This window comes from Manacus vitellinus, unplaced genomic scaffold (assembly GCF_001715985.3).
Source record: "Manacus vitellinus isolate BGI_N305 unplaced genomic scaffold, ASM171598v3 scaffold_30_pilon, whole genome shotgun sequence".
In the NCBI taxonomy this organism is placed as follows: Eukaryota; Metazoa; Chordata; class Aves; order Passeriformes; family Pipridae; genus Manacus; species Manacus vitellinus.
Window position 1 is genome coordinate 8,166,303 of NW_021940291.1, and position 25,550 is coordinate 8,191,852.

The 25,550-nt window shown below is 40.0% G+C and overlaps 1 protein-coding gene and 1 long non-coding RNA gene across 2 annotated transcripts; one reads left to right on the plus strand and one right to left on the minus strand.

The window, feature by feature from the left end:
* The first annotated feature begins 330 nt into the window (after positions 1–330).
* LOC108640282 lies at positions 331–24,108 on the plus strand. Its single transcript, XR_001921057.2, has 3 exons — positions 331–440; positions 11,429–11,524; positions 23,540–24,108. It is a non-coding gene; the product is annotated as an uncharacterized LOC108640282 (long non-coding RNA).
* PTH (parathyroid hormone) lies at positions 5,589–6,929 on the minus strand. Its single transcript, XM_018076013.2, has 2 exons — positions 6,844–6,929; positions 5,589–5,850 (listed from the first exon to the last, which is right to left on the minus strand). Exons 1-2 carry the CDS (start codon positions 6,927–6,929, stop codon positions 5,589–5,591), a joined length of 348 nt encoding a protein of 115 aa, XP_017931502.1.
* Positions 24,109–25,550: the final 1,442 nt, after the last annotated feature.

The following is a 25,550-nucleotide window of genomic DNA, read 5'->3' on the forward strand; positions in this document are numbered from 1 at the left end:
AAGCACAGATCACCGCAAACAGGAACAGAATAAAATACACTGAGAGAAACGTGATAAATCCTCCCCGCCGAGCGTAGGGGGCGGCCGGTGTGAGGGGCCGGGGCGGTGCTGGACGGCGAGCGCCGCCCGCCGGCGGTGGAGGACGGCGGGGGTGTGGAGCCGGGATCTCCTTGTGGAGCCGGGATCTCCCCTGAGGAGCCTGGAACTCCGCGTAGAGCCGGGATCTCCCTTGTGGAGCCGGGATCTCCCCTAAGGAGTCTGGAACTCCCCGTAGAGCCGGGATCGCCCTGAGGAGCCTGGAATTCCCCTGTAGAGCCGGGATTTCCTTGTGGAGCCAGGATCTCCTCTGAGGAGCCGGGATCTCCCCCGTGGAAGCGGGATCTCCCTGCAAAGCCGGGATCTCCCTGTGGAGCAGCACTGAGGGGATGATAGTGGCGCAGGTATCACATAACAGAGTTTATCTAGGCGAGCTGGCATCTGATATCTCAAGCTTCATCCTAAAACCCATTCCTGATTTAAATTACAACTGCGTGTTTGTACAACCCTATAAATTGTATAGATTCTGTGTAATCTGCAGTCTATTTAGGAATATAATGTAGTGGACGTGGCTGTCGTTCCATAATACCCCAGCAGAACTACCATGTCCCGCATTTTAGGTAACTTCAGAGCACTGAAGTGTCACAGGTGTTGAGAGGACACTGAACCCTTTGCAATCCTCATGGGGTGGAGGAGGGAGAATAAACCAACACCGAGTGCCAGCTGTATTCAGATAGCTGAAGGATGAGATTCAGATTAAAAAGAACATTTGTCTCTCTTCTAAGATGCCTTCTACTTGCATCATTATTAAGGATCATATATTAAGCAGGGCTTGACTTCCATATCAGGTGAAAGGATTGTAGAACTCCAGATAATCAGTATATTGAAGCAAATTTGAATTAGTGGGCAGTTTGGGAGGAGAAAGACAAGGACCAAACTTCTGCTCAACCTTTTGAATGTCCGTCTGTTCTCTGTGCACTGTGGGAAGCCAGTCCTGTTGCACAGGGGATATTTTGGGGAAGCCCCACTCTGAAGACCAACCACCATATATGGGGTCTTACCAGAATCTCTTAAACCAGATTTTAAGAGATTTGGACCAGATTTCCCAGGAAAAACATGTGGGTAAGAGGGAACATGAATCTATATCCCACTGATGAGTGTATCCACTTTGAGCAGGCGTTCTGATTTAACTGCTGGTGGAGGAACTTGATTAATTTGTTGTCAGATTCCAGAGCCTGGAACTGTACAGCCAGTGCTTTTGGTATATTTTAGATCCTCCTCTTTCAGGGACACCTCGGAGTTTTGATCTCAGGATTCAGTGAGTATACACCTCTGGACTTGCCTGAGGTGTACATTGAGATCTGCATTAGCAGATCTCACTGCTTCAGACAGGGAACATCAGACAGACAAGCTATATTCCTCATGCTCTTTGGGGAAAGGAGGGGAAGGGGGGGCAAGAGAGCAAGGATTTGTGCCTTTGCTACACCAAAATACCCCACAAAGAACAGAAGCTTTGCTACAATATACAGCAAAACATGGATCTGTTAAATGAATTCTCTTTTTCCATCCTTTAACAATGGCCACAGAGATAAACCACACAGTTCTAGAAATCCAGCAGCAGAACAATGAGGGCCAAGCAGCTCTCACAAAAGCTGTCAGAATGTGCTAACAAGGTGAGGAGTCAGATGCCACACGTTTAGCAGTGAACTGAGCAACATGAAACAGTAACATTTACAGCAGCCAAAGTCAGAAGCAGCCTAGAAAGCCAAATCACGGGCAGTTAAATCTCCAGGGGTAGGATCTGACTAATTATCCTGTTTTTATTTGACTTCATGTGATTCTGGCTTTGTCAATTTTTCATTGTTTTTTTTTTCACTTACTACTGTTTTACTCCCCCTGATGATGGATACTGAAATTAGTGGTTTTTTGTTTCAGTGAGTCACCAGTGAGAGATGTGATTATCTCTCTTTTCAGTGAGAATTTTATAAAAACCAGGTGTGTACAACAGATGTGTGTCTGCATGGGATAGGTCTTTGAGCACATAGGTCTTGGCAAAAAGCCCTTGTCAGATTATAAAGCAAGGTGATCCTCCCTCTTGGCAAAAAGCCCTTGTCAGATTATAAAGCAAGGTGATCCTCCCTCTCTGCTCGGCCCTAGTGTGGCCACACCTGGAGTGTGGTGTCCAGTTCTGGGCTCCTCAGCACAAGAAAGACAAAGAGCTGCTGGAGAGAGTCCAGTGGAGGCCACAAAGACAAGTAGGGGTCTGGAACATCTCTCCTATGAGGAGAGACTGTGGGAGCTGGGCCTGTTTAGTCTGGAGAAGACTGAGAAGGGATCTCCTTAATGCATATAAATCTCAAAGGCGGTGCTGAGAGGATGTTGCCAGACTTTTTCCAGTGGTGCCCAATGACAGGATGAGGAGCAATGGCCAAAAACTGAAACACAAGAAGTTTCACCTCAATATGAGAAAGAACTTCTTTCCAATGAGGGTGGCAGAGCACTGGAACAGGCTGCCCAGGGAGACTGTGGAGTCTCCCTCTCTGGGCACATTCAGAACCCACCTGGACACGTTCCTGTGTCACCTGCTCTGGGTGACTCTGCCTTGGCAGGAGTTGGACTGGATGAGGTCCCTTCCAACCCTGATGATTCTGTGACTGTGATTCTGTTTCCTCCCTCAAAAGGAGGTATGTGCAAAGAGGCCTTCTAGAGGCACCTCATTTTTGGAAAGCTGATCCTGTGGACGTGAAGGGTTGTGGATCCAACACTTTTTTAACTTCATTTCACTCTGAGGGGTGCTCTGAAGTCTCCTCTGAATCTGTTGTGAAGTGCTGGCTCACTTAGTGATTTACACTGTTTGCATGCAAGTACACAACCTGGCACACACTTAGGGCACATTCCAGCGTGGGAAGAGAACTCAAGCATCTCCAAGAGCAATGCCAATGTCTCCTCCAGTGACATTTCCTGGAGATGAGATTTTGGCTCACAGTGGCTCAAAGCTCCGTATTCAACCGTGGGCAAACTCAATTCTTTGCCTCTTTCCTCGTTCCCTCAGAAAGATGGGTAGGCAGTACCATTTATCTCTCCATACTGTTCACTTGACATACCTTTATGATGCCTCTTTTGATTCATTTCTTTTCTGACTGACATCATTACCATTTATTATCATATCTAAGTGTTTCAGTGGCCCTGTTATTTCTTACCATCCTCTTTCTAGTCCCCTTAATCTGTGAAAGAAAGATGACAAAAATTGCACGTTTGTCCAGGTGAAGATGAATTTTTTGGTATCAAGGTATTTTTTATAATATCCTCTGCCCCACTCTGAACCTTTTTCTGTTTTAACTGCTGCTACACTGATCAGAGGTTTAAGCTGAAAAGCCATATCAAATCTGTTTTCTAGATAATTAGTAGGTAATTTCATTCAAATTACATCTTATTTCTGGTGAGGATTACCCAGCACTAATTAATCTGCTACTGTGCTGTCTTTAGTCCTGAAGAGTTATATTGTAAGTGTACAGAAAGTTTAAATATTTGTGTAAGCATCTTTCATCTACTGGATAGCTGAAGTTTTGGAAGAATAAGTTATTTAGAAAATAGAGTTCTTTGTTTAGATCAAACTGCGAAAGTTTATCATTTTGGCACTTGAAGATTACATAGTTTCTGAACGTGTCATTATTGTAAGGGGACATGAATAGGTTTGTGCTTGGTAAATACCTTTTGTTTAACCACCAAAATGATTTTGTGTGCAGGAAAGATGAAAGCAAAAATAAAAATTGCTCTCATCATTATTTTTGTTTTTATATTGCTGTAATAAAATAAAATGGCTTAATAGGCTTGTCCCAAATGCTAAATTATATTAGAATAGTCACAGGTCAGTCAGGTATTATGCTTTAATGTAATGTCCAAGAGCTTTTGGTCCACTTTATTTGGTAATACATAAGTGAGACATAGGTACAAAAATGCAATTTTATTTATTTAAGTTAGCACAGATGTCTGATAAAAGAATAAATAGAAAGTGCACTTTAAGGCCTCGATTCTACAACCAGACAGGTGGCAGGGAGCCCTTGCCCAGACACCCCATCTGCTCATAGCACCAGGGCCTTTACATTGATAGAGGTACAGCCAAGATGATGAACTACAGCTCACTAGTTACAAGTCTCTAGGCTTCAGCAGATTGAATTTATATGTGTAATGTTTGAGGAGGTTTTTGCCGGGCTCCCCAAGGCGTGCTAGACATCAAACAAACAAATAAGGATCATCATGGGAACATGAATGCAGCCACTTCGGCTCAGAGCAGCAACTCAACCGGGTTTGAGCTCCGCCAAGTTTGGAGGCACCCACCATTCTTCCTGCTGAGAAAACTTCCTGATTCTTCAGAACTGACTGAAGATCCCAAACACATCTGTGCATATGCCATGCAGAATAATTTTGTAGTTGCTGCTTTTTATATTACTGTCATAATTGATTTTTTCCCCATCCATTTCTTTCTGAGCCTTGCTTAGAGTTTGAATGTATTAGAGATCATGGTTCCTCTCCCAGCATGATTTCTGCATGTTAATGTTTCTCCTTTTGGAGACTTGGAAACCTGAGATCCTAATTCTACAAAAAAATTGCATATGCAAATGAGTGATTTTAATTATGAGAGCCACTGCTCTCACAAACAAAAATTACTTACACATGAGGCCTAACACATCATACAGGAATTCAGAGATATATAGTTTATAGAGAAATTGAGGGACAAAAAAATTATATTGCAAGATTTTCGTTTCAGTTGTAATTGTCTGGTATAGAATCATTTCCTGGTTCTATAGTTAGGGCTGTGCTTACATACATGCTACCATCTCTGCTCCCACTGTTTCTGCAGTTAATTATAGGTTGTAATTTTTTGGAGGAGAGGAAGGTAATCAAACCTTCCCTTCGATTCAGTATTTTGCAAAATTAAACTTTCATATCTCATATTTGGTTTTAATTTTATCCCATTCTACTTATAAGCTTTGTCTTCCTACTTTATTTTATTTTATATTTGCACTCTTTATTCCTGAGTTATTATCATGCAGCTTTTGCTGTGTAATTAATGTTCATCTGATTTTAGGCCTCCTTCTGAAAATCAAAGTGGGTTTAAGTTTACATATTTTCATTAGTACAAAGTCAAACAGAATTTAACTCTAGGCAAAAGGGTGCCCTATTCTGCAGACAGACTCCACTGACTTTATTCACTGCTGGTTAACAGCACAAGCAGTCCTAGTGATTACCTACAAATGCTGCCCATGTAAGAGTTGTAGAACAGGTCTTAAATGATTTCTCAACTTTCTTTCTGTCTTTTATGCTGGCAATTTGTAAGATACATTAGCCAAAAGATACCCAGAAATTAGCAGCAGTGGTCCTGGGTAGACTGTGAACACATTTTATTTGTTTGTGAGATGTCTAACTCAACCTTGAGCGGAGCCTTCAACCCCTCCCGCAGTTTGAATAAATAACAATGAAATGCCCTACTGGATCAGTGATATACAGACACGTGCTCACGTGGACAGACACAGTGCTCTGGCCTTTTTTCCTTATGGCTTTGTTTTAAAGAGGACATCCATGTAAGCTTTGTCCAGATCCACGGGTTTCTTCTGCACTGCTGCCCGCAGGTGCTCGGGGAGCAGCCTCCGGCCCAGGACAATGTCATCCTTGTTGCGAGGCCTCTGGGTCCGGGCGTCCTCCAGGGCACTGTGCACGTCCTGCAGCTTCATCTGGAGCCAGTCCTGCCTCTCCACAGCGTGTCGGTGCTCCCCGAGGTTGTGCATCAGCTGCATCTCACTCACTGACCTTTTCCTGCAGGAAACAAGAGCAAAGAGAGAGGCTCGTGGTGGCCCTTCTTGAGTTCCTGATCCTCACTCAAAGACCTGGGTCTGGGAACTTTTGTGAGGTACCACAATGCAGAGCTGTTGAAGCTGCCTCTCTTATTTGTAAGGGATAGAAAAATGTTGTTCCAGACTCCCTAGTTTGCAGGTGTCTGGGCGTTTTTCTGGGGAATTTTTAAATTTTATTTAAAATGTGGTTAGCAAGCCTAGTTGCCACCTAGTATAACGGCTGAAAATTTTGGTTTATGTGCTGGTTTTTTTCAGTCAAGGGCTGGTAAGAAAATCAGTCAAGTGGCTTAGAATGAGAGAAGCAGAAGGTAAAATAAGAGCATGATTAAAGAGTCCAGTAAATCAAAACCTCCCACCCAAATATTCAGTTATAGCATTAATATCTGTCGTGGTACCAGTAGGATGGTAACAAATTCTATTCTGAATCACTAATTACAAAAAGCCCACAAAAGAAAACAAAGTAACTAGAATTTGTATTTGAACAAGTGAAAGTCAAATCAATTTGACTGAATCTTTCAAAAAGCAGATTTTGCTTGGTTTGTTACCTGGACAAGAGAGGGAGGGTGGATGGTGAAATATTAGTGAGAAGGCATAAAAAATGGGAATAGTTACATTTTGTGACAATCCTGTTTGACTGTGTATTTGTCATTTATTTTAGCTGTTGTAAATCAGCTTAGGGCTTATATGATATTAGGTCAATTAGATCAAGCAAACTATGGCATTTATTCGGTGGCAGTTTTCTGTGATCATCAGAGCTAAGGAAAAATGATTCCCTGTGGATTTGACTCTCAATTGCTTGCTGTTGTGTCTAAGTGTGAGTTCCAGCTAGAACCTCACCCAGCACAAAAGATGCCTTCCTGTGTGGACCCCCAAGGGATGCAGCTTACCCAATGATATTCCTAAGAGAAGACTTAAAGAACAGCCAAAGCCCTCCTGTGTAAAACAATGTACTTACACCATTGGTCTCCCATCAGAGTTTGTAAGAAAGCATATGGTGTATAAGAGGATTGCAGTCCGGGCCAGGGTTTTTATAGAAGTCATTTTGTCTACAAAGATAGAAATGAATACCTGTGTAAATCTGTGTTTCAAGTAATTTCTCTTAAATCCAAAGAAAGACATCATTTTTGAAAAAATAGCCTTTTTTGTGAAATGGCTTAGGAATGCAAATGAAGAATTTAGTTCCAAGCCTAATTTTGTTAGCAACTTACCTGCTAAGCAACTCTATAAACTTTGTTCAGCCTTAGATGCCCTCCATCATGATCATCATCAGTCATCATCATCATCATCCTCTAGGTGCCTGTCTCTTGCATAACTAGGTGAAAAGCACCATGTTCTTCCAATATTATTACTACTACTACTATTATTACTACTTTATAGCCTTCAAGTGCTGTGGAATACTTGTATATAACTATGCAAGTAAAAACTTCTGTTATTTTATCTATTTCTTTTGCATATTCTTTAGAATGAAGAGGCTGAAACTTGACAATTTTGCAGAGAGGCTAACTCAGTACTGAGTTCTGTCATTCCCTGTTTAGTTGCATAAGAGAAATCAAAAATTTAGCCCCTCATTTTTTTCAGGGATAATCCTGCATTGCCAGTATGAATTCCCCTCTGATTTGCACATCATCAGCAAAACTGCCATTTGAAATATATTTGGAAAATATTTATTGCTGATGATACTACAACAGGCAGAAATGACAGAGTTCCAGTATCAGTTTCCAGTTTGGATTTTCAGTATTGGCAGTCAGAAAAGGCATCTTTTTGTTACAGCTTAAGAAACTTGATACAGAATAACTGAAACTTAAGAAATATAAAACTCCACAGTACCATTTTTGCAATAGTTTCTGCAGCTTTACTCCAGGTCAGAAAGGCATTTATAGCATGGTCTCTTACATGACATTATGACTGTGGTCCTGGCAGTCCATCTAACCCAATATTATAAATTCAGGACATGAATTCACTTCAAGTTATTTCTAACTCACTGCCTCAGATTTTTTTCATTTCACAGATTTGGTTCAGATAATATAACACTTTGATTTTACTAACACTCACCTTTTTTTAAGGGATTCGGAAAGAAATGAAGGTAAAATGAATAAAGAATCAATGATAAAATGTTCTAAATAAGTCTTCCAGAGAACTTGGAAAGAAAAAGTGGAGTGTACTTACCAGATAGAATGTTAAAGAGATTTCTGGTTTGGGTATGTCGGCAGATGACTGTCTCTTGATGTCAAGTATATTTAAAGACTACTGAATTGGTTTAGTGGACCCCTTAAATGTAACTTTAAGATAGAGCTTCTAAGTAACTTGGAAGCCCTTTTATTGTCTCAGTTGATGTCACTCTCTTGACACACACCCTCCTCCTGACCCTCATGTACCCACCCTCGGATGCTTTTGTTAATTTAGCATTTACAGGGAAAGAGGTCTCAGCAAAAAGAAAGTCCTGGGTAGCTGTGAAGAAGCTAAATGAGGCTGCAAGGTCAGTGATCTACAAATGCCAAATTAAAACAAAATATTGAAAAGCTAAGATCTGTAATGCCCGTGGGAAATAAGAAAAGTCATTTCAGGCCAGCTAGAAGGTTTCTTTGTAAAAGAATATACTGGAGAGGAGCAGAAGCCCCAAGAATGATAGAGGATCCTCTTTTTAAAAAGAAGCTGGTGCCACTGAAAAGTTGTTCAAATGATCTGTTCCACCTGCCCCTGTGAATATCCCTGAACACCTCAAATGTGCTAGGTAGAGTGAAGGCATTTGAAGCAGCTGTGATACAAATTAGTACTTTATGAATCTTGGAAAAGAGTTATAGAGCTCTGCCTACGTTCTAAGAAGGGAAATGTGTAAATCAGGGGTACTTTCCCATATGCATGAAGAAAGATTATTTTTGGCTGCAAGATGTTTTTCCTATATTAGGCACTTCTTCTGGGTTCCAGTGTATTTTTCCAGAAAAAAAACCCAAAAACCCACAAACAAAAGCCAGTTTGCATCTGCACATTTTAACACACAATTTGGAAGATATTATTGCTTCTACCACGAATGCCTTATGTTTATTTTATATTCTCCTGGTATTTCATAAAGAGATAAAAAAATACACTTTATAATACTGCTTTGCGTAGATGTTGTTCTCATGGGAAAAGGAAGGGGAAAACCAGGAACTCCAAAAAAGCTCTGGAGATCTCATGGTTCCCTTAGTAAATAGAAAAGTGAGTAACTGAGAAGTAATGAAGTCATTCACTTAGACAAGTTCAAGAAAACAGGGTAAAGATAGTTTCCAGCATTATACTGTCAGGTGTCAATACCCTTTCCCCCTACACACAAATGCAGGGGCTTTATGGGAATATGTTTTATTAGATTTGTGTCTCTTGTGACCTCCAGGGATACTAACCTGAGGGCAAAAATGTGACTAAATTATTACAAAGGTATATTCATAGTTATAATGTGAATAAAAATGGACATGGCATAACAGGAAAGGATTTGAAAGTGGCAATGAAAAGCTCCATGTTTTAGATTTTACCACAATATGTGTGAAACCTTTAGCAAAACCCTCAAGGCAGGTTTTTTTACAGAGGCCTGGCATTCCTATGGAACCTTTAGCATGGATGGCAAAGCCTGAACTAAAGGATGAGAGTTAGAAAATCCAGTGTCTGTATACAGAACAAAAAATCATGATTTCTCATAAACTGGCAACAACTGATAGCAAAAGCTGGCAATAAACCATCAGCAGCAATTGCAAAAGGAGTGTTAGCAGACTTGAGTTGCCCATGTTACTCTCTGAGTTGCAGTTGTGCCCCCTGCAACACCCAAGTAAATCTGGTAGAGACTCCAGGCTGGAGCTTTGAATAAAACTAATACAGAGGAAACACCAGAGTATGATGCTGTAATTGAGAATCCTGACTTCAGACAACCTATGGTGTGTCAGTATGGATGCCCTTAAACAAGATGTAATTTTAGCTGGTTTATTTGCAGCATGCCTACTCCTTAAAGCAACTCTGATTTCTTTTTATTGTCGTTTTTATTCAAAGGTATTGACAGGTTGTACCTAAAATCTCAAACAAAGATGGCTTAACTTGATACTTAAAAAAAAAAGCAGTTCGCCTCAGATGAGTGAAGATGTAAAAATTAAAAAACATTAAATACGGGCCCCATTATATGTAAAAAATAAAAACTGTGATGGCAAATTCACATTGCAGCTCAAAATTTGCATGACTCTATATGCAGGGGAAAAAAAGTAACTTATTTTGATTTGGATTATTATCCCTGGCATCTAGAAATTATATTATTTGAAAATATAGCTGCTAGTAACTTGCCCAATTTCATCCGTATTTGCTAACCTTGGCATATCAAGTGTGTAAATGGCAGATAGTGGACCAAGTGAATGTATTTTATTTACCAAATATTTTAATTGTGTACACTTCTGTTTGGACACCGTATCCACTGTTTAACGATGAACTGAAAATGGTATTGAGCTCTTTTAATGTTTCAGGCAGATGATGACTCATGTTCAGATTCAATATTTTCTCTTTCTTAAGCATCCTTTTAAAAATTCATATCTCTTTTGGGGACTACTTAGTAGAAGAACTGAACCCAGGAAACCAGGGCTAACAACTGCTGAACTGCTGTTCAGTAGGAGGCCTAAGACTACCCAAATTTATAGACACTACCATGAAAAAGAAAGAAAAAATAAACATTATCCCCTCAATTAAAAGGCATTTCACGATCCTTTGTAGGTATAAGACCTTGCACACAAATACAAAGGCAAAATATGGAAAATCCTGCAGTTTCTTAGGAACTTTTGGTGCCAACAAATGAGGACTGACCTACAGAAGACAACTTTTACTCCTCTTGGAGTAAGAAGAGGGAAAACACAGTGGATTCTGAGCTTCCATATCCTGAAAGCAGCAGGCTAAGAATGAGCCTCAGTGGGTAAGACTGAAAAGAGCAGTCAGGAGAATATAAACCACCAAATGTTTCAGTAACCTACCAGACAAAGGCAACCAATTCAGAAGCTGATTGCAAACTACTGGTGTAGATGCTGCTTTGTCAATACTGACATTTCTTTCCCTTTGGAAGAGGTAACTTTTGATGAGACTTAGGCTGAAGTACAATAATGTTAAAAGATTGTAGTTCAAACATGTGGCTGTTTCTCTATGTACACCATCAAACTTTCTCAAGCAGGATCTAAGCTTGAATCAAGTGTCCTCTTTGAGCATCACCTAAACCCATGGAATGCTATACTGGAAATGAGACAATATAACAATTTTCAATATAGCTATAAACTTCAGAGTTTATTACAGCAAAGGCCTCTCTGTGCCACGAGGCATTACAGACACCTAGCAAGGGCACGGCACTTCTGAGGATGAGGGAGAGGCCGGAAGAACTGGATGCTGGAATCACGGTGTGGGAGGGAAGAGCTGACCACAGCCTTTTCCTCTGAGAGGACTTTTTCTTGATCAGCCAGAAAACTACCCTTCCCTGACCTTCCCTTATAGATTGTACAGATACCTGAATCAACTGGGCATGAAAAAAATCTGTGTTGCTTTGCTTGCAGGTGGTGTGCCACTGACGTTGAATTTGTGCCATTGAATGTAACCAGACTCCAGGGTTGAAAACAAGGGGAAAGCAATTAGACAGGTTTTACAGCCAGGTAGGTGAGCAATGACTGTATTGTAAAAATTCTGAATTTTGTGTGTACTTTCGTGTGTATTCTATTCATTTTGTCAGGGGAAAATATACTGCACCTGCAAATTAAACAAATCCTGAGGTACATTACTGGAATATGGTTAGAGGACACAGAACTGCCTAGAATTATAGTCTTAAGTGACTAAAGCAGATTTTCACAAATTAATTATGTAATCTGGTGTATTCCTACAGAATTCTTCATCCTCTAGATTTAAGGCTTCAGCGCTGCAGTCAGATTATTGCAGTGCTATTTACAAAAGCAGGCTTTTCCCCCATTGCTTGCTCCAGTGGGTGGTTCCAGATGAAATGCTTTCTGACTGCGGCTGTGGCTGGGGGAACACTAGTAAGTCGTTGAGCAAAGTAATTGGTGACACACTGGATGACTGGTGAGGCAACTTTTCTAAATGTGTCCAAGGAATGTTTCTCCCTTGACACAATGAAAAGCCAAAGTGACAGTCAGTAAACTCTTCAGGACCTCGTTTGATTGACGAGAGTTGTGGCTTTTCAAATACCGCAGCGGCGTGTTCGGTAATTTATGTAAGCAATGTTGGGTATCTTCAGGTGCTCTGTGGGTTCATGCAGCTAGATGAAGCTTCAACCACATGCCAGTTTCCAATTAGATAAAAAACAGCACAGAGGCTTCTGTGAAAATCAAAAGATTGCCTATCACAGTTCTGGTTTGTGTCCAATCTGCTTCCTACAGCGTGCTTTTAGCAGCTACTGGCAACTGTGCATTTGGAAATAATTGCTCGCCAGTGTATTTTTTTCTCCAGGTACATAAAATCTTTCATCTGAGAATCACAATGTTCCTGAACCTCCCTGTTATCTTTCTGAGTAAAGTATATACTGATGATGTTTGTTTCTAGGTTATTGGCATTTAGACAAAGACAGGTGAAATGCAAACATCACTGAGGAAAAGATCAGAGAGAAAACAGAAGCTGGTAGATTCTAGTCCCAGTCTAGTCCCACCTGACTTTAAGTTCACTTGCTTTTCTGGGGGATAGACTGAACCCTGTCACAATAATTGTGATCCAGATTATTTCTAGAGTTTTCACTAGTTATATAAAACATATAGAATGTGTGAATGGACACTCACTTTTGCTCCCAGTGTAACTTAGCCATGTTATCTAACAGAGCTGTGCAGTTTGTCAGAGAATTTCTCTATTGACCTGTCATGGACATGCCAGGCTTTGATGACATGATCAGGAATGCATGAGTGCTTGCTCTCTGCATGCCACCCTATACCATGGCTGCATTGAATTTCACATAGCATTACATGGCTGTTTTGAAGACCAAATGGAGAGTCCTGCTTACCTCATCTCTCTCTCATGAGAAGAATCTGAAGCTTGGTGAAACAGCCCAGAGCAGCCTGGAGGAATGCTAAAATGGCTGTTAAGGGAAGTCATGAAGATGAGCTACCTCTGAGTCTCTGCAGACACATATTTCAGTGGTCAGTAACAAAAATGCTCTTGTACATCCTGAACAATAAGAAAAGTTAGTTTCAACAAGTACATATTGGCAGATTTTTAAAGTTCTGTTGGTGAATTGTTAACTGAATATGTAAGTATTTATGGAATTGTGTATGAAAGTATATAAGTTTTGCTTTGGATTTAAAATTCCTGGGAAATTATTTTACAGTCAGTGATCACTTAGCCCTCATGACACAAACACCAATCTGTCAAAGCTCTGCTGAATTCAGTGCTGTAATGAACAACGAGGTAGTTTATGACCTTTCCCACTATATAGGAAGCTGGTACAGTACTCAAAACTGCTGTTGGATGATAGGACTTTTGGGATCCATACCAAACTGAATTATGCATAGATGTATTCACACACATATATATGGTCATATACAGGCCAGAATGTTTGTTGGCTGTTACTGGCTCTAAATGCTTTGTGCAGGCTTGATTTCCCTCTTGGTGACCTGCAGGGCAGTTGAAGCTGTAACAAGGGCTCGTGCCCTTTTTTTGTCATCCTTGAAACCAACGTGGCATCCCTGACAAGCCACACAAGGAGACTGATTTTGAGAGCACCAGCAACCCCAGAGGGAAATGCATCTAATACTGAAACAGGAGTGAGTCTAAAATCCACTCCCATTCCTCTTCCAACCTGAAGCTCTTCACTCAAGACTTCAGGATTCGGGAACCTTCTCTTCAGCATATATCTGCACATATCTGCACATTCCATAAAATCATCTTTTTAAAAACATTTAAGACATCTACTAGAAAAGGTTTGAGTGATTAAATATTAGGAGCAGAGGATATCTGCAAATATTGGGTTTGACCTAACAAAACCATTGTGAGAATGAAAGTGCTAGCTCGGCATAAAATAACCATGGAGACTCGGGATGATGCAGGATGAAACAACGAAGGTCTGCACATTTTATGCAGGTAGCCACGTATTTTTCTGTCCTTTCTACTGGAAAGACATTTCAAGTTCATATTCCCATATTTTCTGCAGCCACTGCAGATAAGCAGATAGCATCCAAGTAAGCAATCTGGAGCTTGATGAAATCTCATGGCAATGATGAGTACAGTTCACAAATGAATGATGACATTTTAGACCCTTCCTTCAATCCAGTGACTATCCTGTAAAAATCTTAGTCCCTAGTCAGATGAAAAACTTAAAAACATAACAGAACTGGTGTGAATGATTGTTTGGGTTTTGAAAGAAAATATTGTACCAGATGCTATATAAACATGCAAGATGTTGCAGACCCTCTCTCTAATAGTGGTGATACAAAGGATGAAAAATATGTTGCATTTTACATGAAGCTTTTTATTACTTGAGCTATGAATTACAGCAAATGAAATGTTTTATGTTATACACTAAGACTTTGTCCCCAAAATAAACCCCTTTAAATGAAAATGTCTAGACAAATACTTATTAAAGATTAACTCCATAGTTGAATATTTTGACCTGAAGTTTCTTCAAGAAACTCTTGATGTATTTGTATGTATATTTGTATTATTTTCTAGAGGGATAACACTGTTTCTGTATTTTCCCTGCTTTATTTAATCCATCCTTTTCACGAAATTTTTACCTAGATTACTAATATTTGTTAAAATCAAATTCTTGAATTAATTATTTTCTTCATTTTTAGCACATGCACTTTATTTGCATTATATGCATCTTTTAAATCCTTCCATGTTGACCAGTAATTTTCTCAAAACTCATTTATCTTCCTAGAATCTCCTGAAACATCAGTGCTAACACGAAAATCTTATAGTAATTCTCAGATTCTAGTTCACTGAGAAGTCCAGCACCTTGTATGCATTTTGAGTACCAGTCACTCCCTGTTCTGCTTTCTGCTTCATTCAGCTCTCTGGTTGGATTGGACAGGGTAGTCTATGAGAAAATGCACTTTGCAGTGCAGCTCTGTGGGTCTCAGTGTTTAACAGTTAATGTGCTCTTATTTCCCTGTTTCTCCATGTTTCAGTTTCTATGTTGAGTCCATGAGATTCAAAAGAAAAAGCTGGAATTTGGCTCTACAGATCATCACCCCTGGCCTTTTGTACTGTGATCTTCACTGGAGGAGAGCAGAATTATTACCTGTAGTGGGAGTTTTGGTTAATTCAGTAGATCATAACCATCAGTGGGTCTCTTACACACTTACATGTGTAAGTCTCCTCTCTTAGAAAGCTATACAGGTTATCTCATTTTTAAATTTTTCATCTTAAAGTGTTTAGTTCTTTCCTTAGCCTCCACTGAAATCGATTCATAGGCTGTGTCTCTTCTTCCATATTCAGGCTCTTCATTTTAATTTTCTATGCTTTTTATAAAAGGCCTAGATCACTACTTCCATGCACTGCACACTGTCATTTTAATCTATGCAGTTTGGACTAGGATACAAACAAATCAAAATTTGCTTATCTTGCACTGTCCATGAATGGCAATATAGAATGCTGAGTAGTGAGGGACCCAACCTGATATTTCTGCCCTCATTTTCTGTTATTCCTTGTTTTACGTTGGGATCTCCCTATCTCATGGGATAGACTAGTGAAGGTAAAAATTAACCAATTCTGCCTAAGCAATCACTTCATTTTCCATGGTTCCTAGTCCCTATTAAAATGGTCATCCCTATAGAATCTTGTCCCTAACTTGATTTTTTTTCTTGATAACCCATCTATTAGGAATAGGCTTTTCCCCATTCCTCCTATTGTCTCCTCTGCCCTCTTCTTACTGCTCACTACCCAAACAAATATTCTTTCAATATTCAAGAAAAGATAAAAGTTACTATATATACACAAATATTTATATAAAAAGTGGAATCTATAAGAAGCAGCCCAAACCTGTGCTATCCTTCTATAAACTGTTCCTTCTCTTCCTGTAAGCTGTACAATTCTGCATGACCTCAGGATTGTGAGTACAGGTTCTAGTTTTTCATTGATTCTTATGCACAATTATCATCCTGCAGGAGTAACAATGGGCTTTGTAGTTTTACAGTGATCCTACAAATGCATCTTAGAAACAGGGAATCATGTAAAGGAAGGATTCTAAGTCACCATCCCTAGCAGTAATTTAGGCAATTACTGTATTAGTTTTCCCAAGATTAATGCCCTTTCTCTTCCCTTTTGCATAAGGAAACCCCTTCAAAAGGAGTCTCTCTGTATCTCTGTAATACAAATGACCTGAAAACCAAAGGCATTGTCAGAAGCTAATAGGAAATAGGGCATACTAATGTGCAAACAGATGCTGAGGCAATAGTAGCATCCCAGACCCCTAAATCTCATTGTACCTGAGAGATGTATAAACATTTGTGAGAGTATAAATTCACCAAGGTGCACAGAGGAGGTGGCTCGAGCTGACTGGTTCCGTTCCGTGCTACATCTGTGCTGTAACTGTAGGAACAGACTCTATAAATAGCCCAACCCAGTTACCTTTTTCAGAACCTTGGGAATGGCTAATCCCCAGAATAGATGAATTGCATAACTCTATTCTCTGAACACGCTCGTTCACTCTGCAAATCGGGTTCTTCGCACACCACTGTGAAATCAGTGCATCCCCTCTGGTTTACGTTCAGCACTCGCTGGAGCAGCTGTTCAGTTGACATTAGCAATGCTAATTTTCAGCCTCTGAGGGCTTGGACTTTGCAGATATTTGTTAAAGTACATTCAAAAAGAAGAGCGGGCCTGAAATATCAGACGAGAACACTGATTTAAAGTGAAATTAGTTAGGGTCAAAAAGGCATATTTTGACGCACTAGGCTGGATGCACTTGGCTGAGTTGTGTGAGGGGGTGCAATTATTCAAACTGAAGGATGCACATTTACAAGGCTGTCCTTGAACTTAGGGTTGTAACAGAAGCCAGAGAAGTGTTTCTTCCTCTGGAAACCATTAGTATTTAAGAAGCATTTTATACTGAAGGGAAGATTTCATTCTGTAATTCTGAAATCTATCCTTAAAGGAGCCGCTGTACACAAATCTGGACCTGGTGTATGCTAAGTGGAAAAGCCATTCTGGGATCAAATTCTAACTCTCTAGAACTCCACGGGCCTTCTACAGTGAAGTTGTGTATTGGAAGCATTTACAAACAGAACACCATAGGGGTCCTTAATACATGCAAATATACATCCAGCACTGCCTTCTCAAGCTGAGCAATCCTGTGTGTCCCTGCTGCAGTGGCCATGCAGCCTAATAACATAAAGAGAGGACATTGCATTGGAATGACCAGGGCTGAAGACACACATGCTCAAATATGACCTCATCACACTAAGGATATATTTAGAGGAATAGTATCCTTCCAGGAAAAGGTGCTCTACAGCTGTGTTGTCGCTGATGCCTGAACAGGTCTCTTGCTCGTGGTTATTCTCATACCATCTTTGAGGGAAGAATTACTTTACACATTTTACAGATGAGGAAACAGAAACAGGAAAAACTATGTCCACAAATCTCAAAGCTGAAATCTACCTAGAATAACAGGAAATATTACCCAAAGGCCCCTGCATCACTGCCTGGAAGTGGAGATACCTTCCCATAACATCCCGGCTGCAGAGACCAGAAGCTGAGCTCGTTTGGTATGAGAGGTCCTGCATTCCAGGTGGCAGAGCAGGCCACAGGGCTGCCAGTCCATTACTGCTCTATTATGTAATGTTTACAAGCTCTTTTGGCACAAGTGACCTGACACCTGCAAGAGGCACATATTTCCCAGTCTCCTAGATTGTCTTCCTTGTATTGATCTTCACAGAGGAATGACACAAAATCTGCAGGCTGGATTTTAAAGCTTTTTGTGTGTTACTAGCTTTTCACTCTACGTGTGTCCATGTTTTCTGCACTCCAGACATACTTGTTTTCTTTCCATCAACCTTCACTATTTTATCCATCTCTATTGTGGTTCTCTCCTCAGTTTTTATTCCTAGTTTATAATCAGTCCTGTGGCACACTACATGCCATATTTCTGAATAAATACAAATATGTATTGTTCTCCTTAATTTATAGCTCTGTTCTTTTGAAGCATGAGGTAAAAGCTCTTTGCAAAACTATGAACACTGAATGGAATGACTGTAATTTTTTTGGATTTCTGGGGAGCCTCGTGCTAACAGCTGTTATTGCTGGTGCCAATCCCACCTCCGTGTAATAAAACACTTCTCTGTATTATCTCACTGCACAAGTATGATAAATACTTTGTTACAGGCATTTACTTACATCCTAGTCCTTCTGTGATGGAGAAACACAGGTGTTAACAAGTCACTCAGCTTCTGTGGCTGCATTGTAAATAGCATTAGACTAACCACGTGATGATATCACATCAATATTTTGCATTTTCAGAGAAATACCTTGCATTGCTTTGAGTACAGACAATGAAAAAATACAAAGGGCTGTTCAAATTTCTCAGTGTTCAGAAGAAGTTACTGTCCAATGTAACATCTTTAAAAGAAGAGGCTTTCAACTGCCTCATGTTTCACAGAATCATTTAGATTCTCAGATATCCTGTAGTACAACTGCCTGCTTTGAAGCAGGGTCAACAACTAATTCAGACCAGGATGCTGGGGGCTTTATCCTGTTGGGTCTTGAAAATCTGCAAGGACAAAGATCCCAGAAACTCTCTGGGACGCTTGTTCTAGTGTTTAATTACCTTTAAGGGAAAAATTTTTTCCTTAGTCAGAATCTCATATATTTCTAGTTGTGGCCATTTTCTCTTGTTCTTTCACGATGTACCTTGGCAAAAAGCCTGGCTCTGTCTTCTTGGTATCCTCCTCCTAGGTACAGAAGGCTGTTATTGGGCCCTCCTGAGTCTTTTCCAGGATGAGTAAGCTTTTCTCAGCTTCTTTTCATAGGACAACAGTGTCAGCCCCTGGGCTGTCATGGTTGTCCTCTGCTGGATTTGCTCAACTCGATCATCTTTTCTGTGCTGGGGCCCCCCAAACTGGACACAGTATTCCAAGTGCAGCCCAGTGTGTGCTAAGTAAGAGAGGATAACCACTTCTCCCAGCCTGCTGGCCGTGCTGCAGTGGACAGAGCCCAGTCTGCTGCCAGGGCACACTGCTGAGTCAGGCTTAGCCCAGTGCCCCCCAGCAGTGCTCTCCCTCTTGCCAGTCAGTCCCCAGCCTTTACTACTGCAAGGTGTTAGTCCAGCCCATGCTGTGACTGTGCAGGGATAACAGTGAGGCTGATTGACCTGTAGTTTCCAGGATCACCCTTCTTGAAGCAAAGGAAAAAACATATGCCAGATATGCAGACAACTCAGATCACAGCTTCCACCATGTCTCTGCAGCAATTTGTGGTTTTTTTTTTAAAGGATTATAAACTGAGGTAGTTACAGAGCAGCTTCATAGGCAAAATAGAAAGCAAGGAAAAAAAGACAGTCATATTTAAAGATATATAAAGAGATGTTGATTGAAAATAATTAAGTTTTAGCTGTACAAAGGAAGCTGAACTAGGGTTTCAAATGCCGCTACAAGCCAAGTGATATAGTAACTAAAGAAAGAAAGAAGTTATGTAAGGTAGGTAAAAGATCTTCAGTATTCAGTTTTGTTTACACTAAGAAAAACATTCAATAGAAACAGCCCCTGTTCCAGAGGATAGTGAACCAGTTGTATCAGTCTTTGAAAAAGGCTTTTGGGGTGAGCAGGTGTGTTACACAACAGCAAGATTTATTTAGGTATGTTGATTGCCTTAATAATTAAAAAGGAAAAAAAATTGCAAGAGTAACCAACATAAACAAAGAAGGTCCTGCCTCGATTATCTCCCAGAATTATTTTAAAATGCTAAAATGTAGTAGATAAAGAAGAGAAGATGGATCTTGAGTTTGACCTGGTTTAGAAATTTCTCTATTCCTAAGAACAGCACATGTCAAGAGCTCTCATCCACTGAAGCATAAGTTTCCCACAAGGATTTTTTTCCCCTCACTTTCTGTTTTAATCAGAAAAGGAATCCAGATACTGAAAAAGTACTTACATGAAAGTAAAGAACCCTTATGCATTTAAATAGTTTTTTAATCAATGTAGTTTACTTCATTTAGGATTTTTATCAGGCAATATCTTGGCTATGAGTGGGCTTTGGCAAGTTTCATAGGAAATTATTGCTGCTTAAGGAGTTTCAGCAAGAACTGGCAAAACATTCAAATACAAAAGCTTTTGAAAATCAGATGCATTTGCAACATCTCAACAATAAGTGTTCCATTATAATTAAAACAATACCATTAGTCATGAATATTTGTAATCAAGGGCGGATCTGCTGAGGTGGAGGTATCACAAAGGTCATTCCTTGCCTAGCATGCATTTTTCTTGGCTCATCTTACCATTATATCTGTACATCTCATTGATTTCTTCAGATATCTATATCAGAAACCAGAAAAACAAATCAAAAGTACAAAATACTGTGTGGGAAGAGGTGTCATTTGAACTTATCACACTGTCTATATCACACACAACAAGGAGAAGCAGGACTTCTGTTCCCTCTGTGTATGCACACAGAGTACAATATATTCAATATTTTTGTTTTCTGACCCAAAACAGCTGTGACAACACTTTCAAGACTTCAGTGGCAGTGGCTTCCTTCAGTGTAAATTAGATGGACCAAATTTTCCTAACTTATTCTTGAAACCACGCTGCCAGGATGCTTCTTTCTTTTTTTTTTATTGATACACATAAGGTTTCCCTGAGAGCACTGCTCCCACAAGCCTAACATTCTTGCTGGGGAATGTTCTTCCTTCACTTATACCAGTGATCTCAAAAGGAGAATTTGGCCTACAGATCAAATTCCCCAGCTCCCAGCTTTCTGTTTGGAGAGGCAACCAGGCATTCACAAGCACAGACAGTTCTTTAACTGCTGTGGAGGTAGGGATGCACAGCAGGAAGCCCAGTCTCAGCAAAGCCACTTTTGTATTAAATTCTGATATCTGATGTCAGTTTATTGATGTCCTCAATGGACTTATGCTTTATTCAAAAACATGCAAGTTTAAATTTAAAAAAAAGGTCTGTAAATTGTGCCCCTGCAGAGCTGGTGATATTTTAGGGAGGCTGTGGGTTTCTGTGAGACTTCCTCCAGCTCTTACAGGGATAAGTTGTAGAACTTAGTGCTTAACTGATGTCTAGTCTGGGGACCTTCTTTTCTGCAGTTGTCTTTTTGATGACATCCACAGCAAGTGATTCAAGTGTCCCATGTACTGAGAGCAAGGATAGGGGTTTACTTGCTGGGGAAACAAGAAAAAAACTGTAAGAATCTTGGAGGAAAATTTACTTATCATCTTGACATGTGTAGTCTTCAATTCTTGCATATATTAAAAAGCTGAGCAAGGTCACTTTGTGTATCCAGGGCCTAATCAGTATGCTATTAAATATACTTTTTTTCCCAGTTTTAAGTGCTACAGGACACATTATAGGTTGTAATATACCTATACAGGGAACACATTTTCCTCTGTATCTTATTTTGAAGGCATTTCTCTATTACACAGTCAAAAGCTGTGAACAGATCGTTCCCTACTGGCTCCAGGCACAGTGCTGCAGACGAGTGTGCTCCCAGCAGCACTGCCCTCTCCTGGGGACAAGGGATCAGCAGGTGCACAGGGAAAGGGTTGGCTTCTGCTGCTGTAACAAAAAATGTGGAATGTCTTATTTGTATGATTGAGAAGCAAATCTCTCACATGTGTGAGAAGGAACCAGAGAGCCAAAAAGCCTATTCCTGAGAAAAAAAAAAAAATCTGAACAATTTTCTATGCAAATAATACATAGAATTATATAGAATGTAATATATATATATAATTACAGAATCATAGAATGCCCTGGATCGGAAGGAACTTTCAAAGATCATCTTGTCCAAGCCCCTGGGATGGGCAGGGACCATCTCCATCTTTCTTGTCAGCTCCCTTCAGGTACTGGAAGGCCACAGTTAGGTCACCCCAAAGCCTTCCCCAGGCTGAACAGTCCCAATTCTCCCAGCCTTTCCTTGTAGGAGAGGTTCTCCGTCCCTCGAATTGTCTTGGTGGCCTCCTCTGGACTCACTCAAACAGGTCCATGTCCTTCCTGTGCTGGGGGCCTCAGAGCTGGAGGCAGCACTGCAGGTGGGGTCTCACCAGAGCGGAGCAGAGGGACACAGTCACCTCCCTCAGCCTGCTGCCCACACTTCTGATACAGCCCAGACACGACAGAACCTTTCCATGGTCACTGTAATAACAAAGAGAAACAGGGCCAAGTTAACCCTGCAGAAATCCTGGTGAACTCAGGCTCAATCTGGACTCTGATGTAGCTGATTTCTCTTCTTGATTTGAGTGTTGACTGATGAACTCCTGCAGATTTAGAAAGAATGTTTTAGGATGTTACCACCTTACCTGCTGACTTCTCCTCCCAGCTAGATGTCACTGCCACCAATATTGACCAGCATGAATTAGGCATGTGAGCATTGCTAATCAGCTGCAGAGCAAAGACTGACAGATTTCTAGACAGAAAAAAAAAAACAACAGAAACTAGGCCTATATACATAAATAAATTTTTAAGTATTTGACATAAATCAGACATAGGTAGTAAGAAGATGTAGTAACAGTGATTCACACAATATCTCACACAATATCTTACACAATACACAATTCTGATGTAATACAATCAGTAATACAATCTTAACCTCAGAAATCATCCATCTCCAAAGCTCTGTTTGGTCTGAAAACAGACAGTGTGACGATGTGTCAAGTTATTCAGAAATGTTGCATGGTTTTCATGGAAATAGAATTTAAAATACTTTTAAAGCATGCAGTTAAGAAGCTTTTGAAAACATTTATCTTTCACTTCTTTAGGACTTGAGCTATATCATTTGATCCAATGTAGAAGTTTTAAGAACCACTGATCTGTGTTAATTTTCCCACTTTCTACTTAGTTCCTTCAGTATAAAAAAAACACCCCCAACCCCAAAACCAAAGCATACAAAAACCAAATATTCTGACAGTTTCTTGGTTTCCAATGAGAATAAAATTTTACTTGTATATCTTTTATGTGGAGATTCACATATATCCTCAAGGATATAATTTGATTGTTAGAATATTAAGGAATTGTAGAATGGCCTGGGTTGGAAGGGACCTTAAATATCATCCAGTTCCAATGCCCTGCCATGAGCAGGGACACCTTTCACCAGACCAGGTTGCTCAAAGCCCCATCCAACCTGGCCCTGAACACTTCCAGGGATGGGGTATCCACAACATCTCTGAGCAACCTGTGCCAGGGCCTCACCACACAGTAAGGAATTTCTTCTTCTGCTACACATTCAACCCTCTGGAGGTTCTGTGTGCAGGTCATATGATTTCCTGGCATAAACCTAAAAGGAAAAGTAACCCCTGACCTCCTGGATTTTGTTCTCCTTAGCAAGCACTAAGAAATCACTAGAAGTACAAAGTGTAAAAAGCATTTTAAAAATAAAATGAAGACCTTATTTATCTTGGGAAACTTCATGATGGCAGAAAAGGAGATACTGACATCCCAGAGAATGGAAGTAAAAGCCTGAATAATTGAAATAATTTTTTTTCACTGAAAGGTCATTAGTTTATTTTTTTTCAGCTCTTGCAACCAGTGAATCAACTGGAGAAGGCAGCAGTTGTTTGAGATTTGTCATCCCATTGCCTACGTGTACAGTGCATGATCAAGAAAAGGGGACACACCTGTCTCCAGGAAGAGAGAGAGCAAGACCTGACAAGGCTGGTAAAATTAAGTGAAGGGTGAGGAAGGAACACAGGAGAAGAAAGGAACTCTCACTTGAAAAAAAATGAAGGTAAATGTGAGGAAACAAAAAAGAATAATTGCAGTTTTTAGAAGTCCTTTGCTGGCCATCTTTAAGTGTCCCCTATAATAATTTACCTCTAGTTAAGTGTGGAGATAGGTAGAAGGGAATGGAGCTACAGAGGAAAAAAAAGAGCAAGAAGTGGAAAATAAAAGGGTTGCAGAGTCAGGGGCTGCATCCTCCTGATTTAGAGGAATCCTCATAAACACTCAGCATTGCTGTGTTATCAGTGGGACTACACTGAATAAAGTAGACTGTAATGCCATAAAATGTCTATCTAAGGCATATCTGCACAGACCTATGAAGCTGCAAAAGCAAGTCAAGTTCTTCATAATCCAGCTTCTTAATTAAACAGGCATGATGAAGCCTGGTGGCATGAGCTTCACCATGGCATGGGAGCCCAAAAACAAGCTCTCTGAAGATGCTCTTACTGATGCTAGTGTAGCTTGAGCTAACTATAACATAGCTGGTGTGGATGGACTTGTCAAGCTCAAATGACATTTTCTCTGGGCTGGCTAGGCATAGGTAATCGGTTGATTGCAAATCTCAAACAGTAATGTAACTGTTTGGGAGTGTTTGTTAACATGGCAATGTTTATTAAAAGCATATTGAACATAACTCTGAAAGCACCTAGAAAGAAGACATAATTACGTGAGGAACTTCTATATAGTTAAGCAAAATATGTATTGTTAAGTAACAGCTATTTTATGATTATTTTTTCAGGGTTTTTTTATGATATCTAAGTGTTGTGCATTTCCTCCACACCTAAAGAAGAGTATCTTCATGAAAATTTCTTAAACCAGGAAATATCCAAGGTCTAGGATGCAGAACTGAATTCAAACATGATTTTTCCATCACAGAGATATAGATATACTTTGCAATATTACACAGTAATTTAGGAATCTAGTCATCCTTCTGATGCATTCAGAAACTATTTAGTTGGTTTTATTGCCTCTGTCTAATTGCTCTTTCCATGACAGTTGTGCATATTTGGAATAACTTCAAAATCTTATGGTTCTGACAGTTGTTAAGACAGCAGGCTAATTGCCTATAACATAAACCACAAGTATATAAAGACAATTTTCCACTCACTTACATGTATTGTAGCATCTTGTGATTCTTTCCACAAGATGGAGATTACCCAAGATGTGTTGCAGTGAAAAACCAAAATCCTCCAAGGAGTCCTAAATGTGTCCAGTCTTCCTAAATACAAAGTTCTGGACACAGGGAACTTGCTTTATTTTTAATTCATTGCTGTTTAAACCAAGGTACTCTACAATTTATGTGGGATTACAACTGGTTTGACCATGCAAAAGATCTGTCCAGCCATGTGATACTTAACAACTCCAATAACCCTCTATCAGATATCAACTATATAAAAAAAATCTCAAAAATTATCAAAATGGAAACAAATGTCTTACTGTCATCTAAATGCACTGAGGTAGGTGCTAATTGGGGATCACTGATACAGACTGTTGCTTGAAGAAATCCTTGTGTTAACACCTGTCTCAGATGTAGGCACAAATCTTTCATACCTTTCAGCACACAGAGCAACTGCAATCATGCTCCCAAAGAACTGAGTGCATTGTTCTTTCAGCCATGGGTGTCCTGAAATGCTCACACTTTTTTTGATTGCTGGTTTCTCAATCGTTCCCTTTGCAAGTCACTGGAGATTTCACACCAGTTTATTCCGTTTCACAATGATGAAGAGTGTAGGAAAAAGAAATTTCCCTTAGTACAGAGAAGTTTGAGGTTATTTTCTCAGAGCATTTTCCAATTAAATTCAAAGCA

What these genes read in the sequence shown, in the direction of transcription:
- PTH (XM_018076013.2), bottom strand. Translation starts at nt 6,929, where the DNA reads ATGACTTCTATAAAAACCCTGGCCCGGACTGCAATCCTCTTATACACC. An exon ending in TCTGATGGGAGACCAATGGT is followed by an intron (nt 5,851 to 6,843) that starts GTAAGTACATTG and finishes TGTTTCCTGCAG; the next exon opens with GAAAAGGTCAGTGAGTGAGA.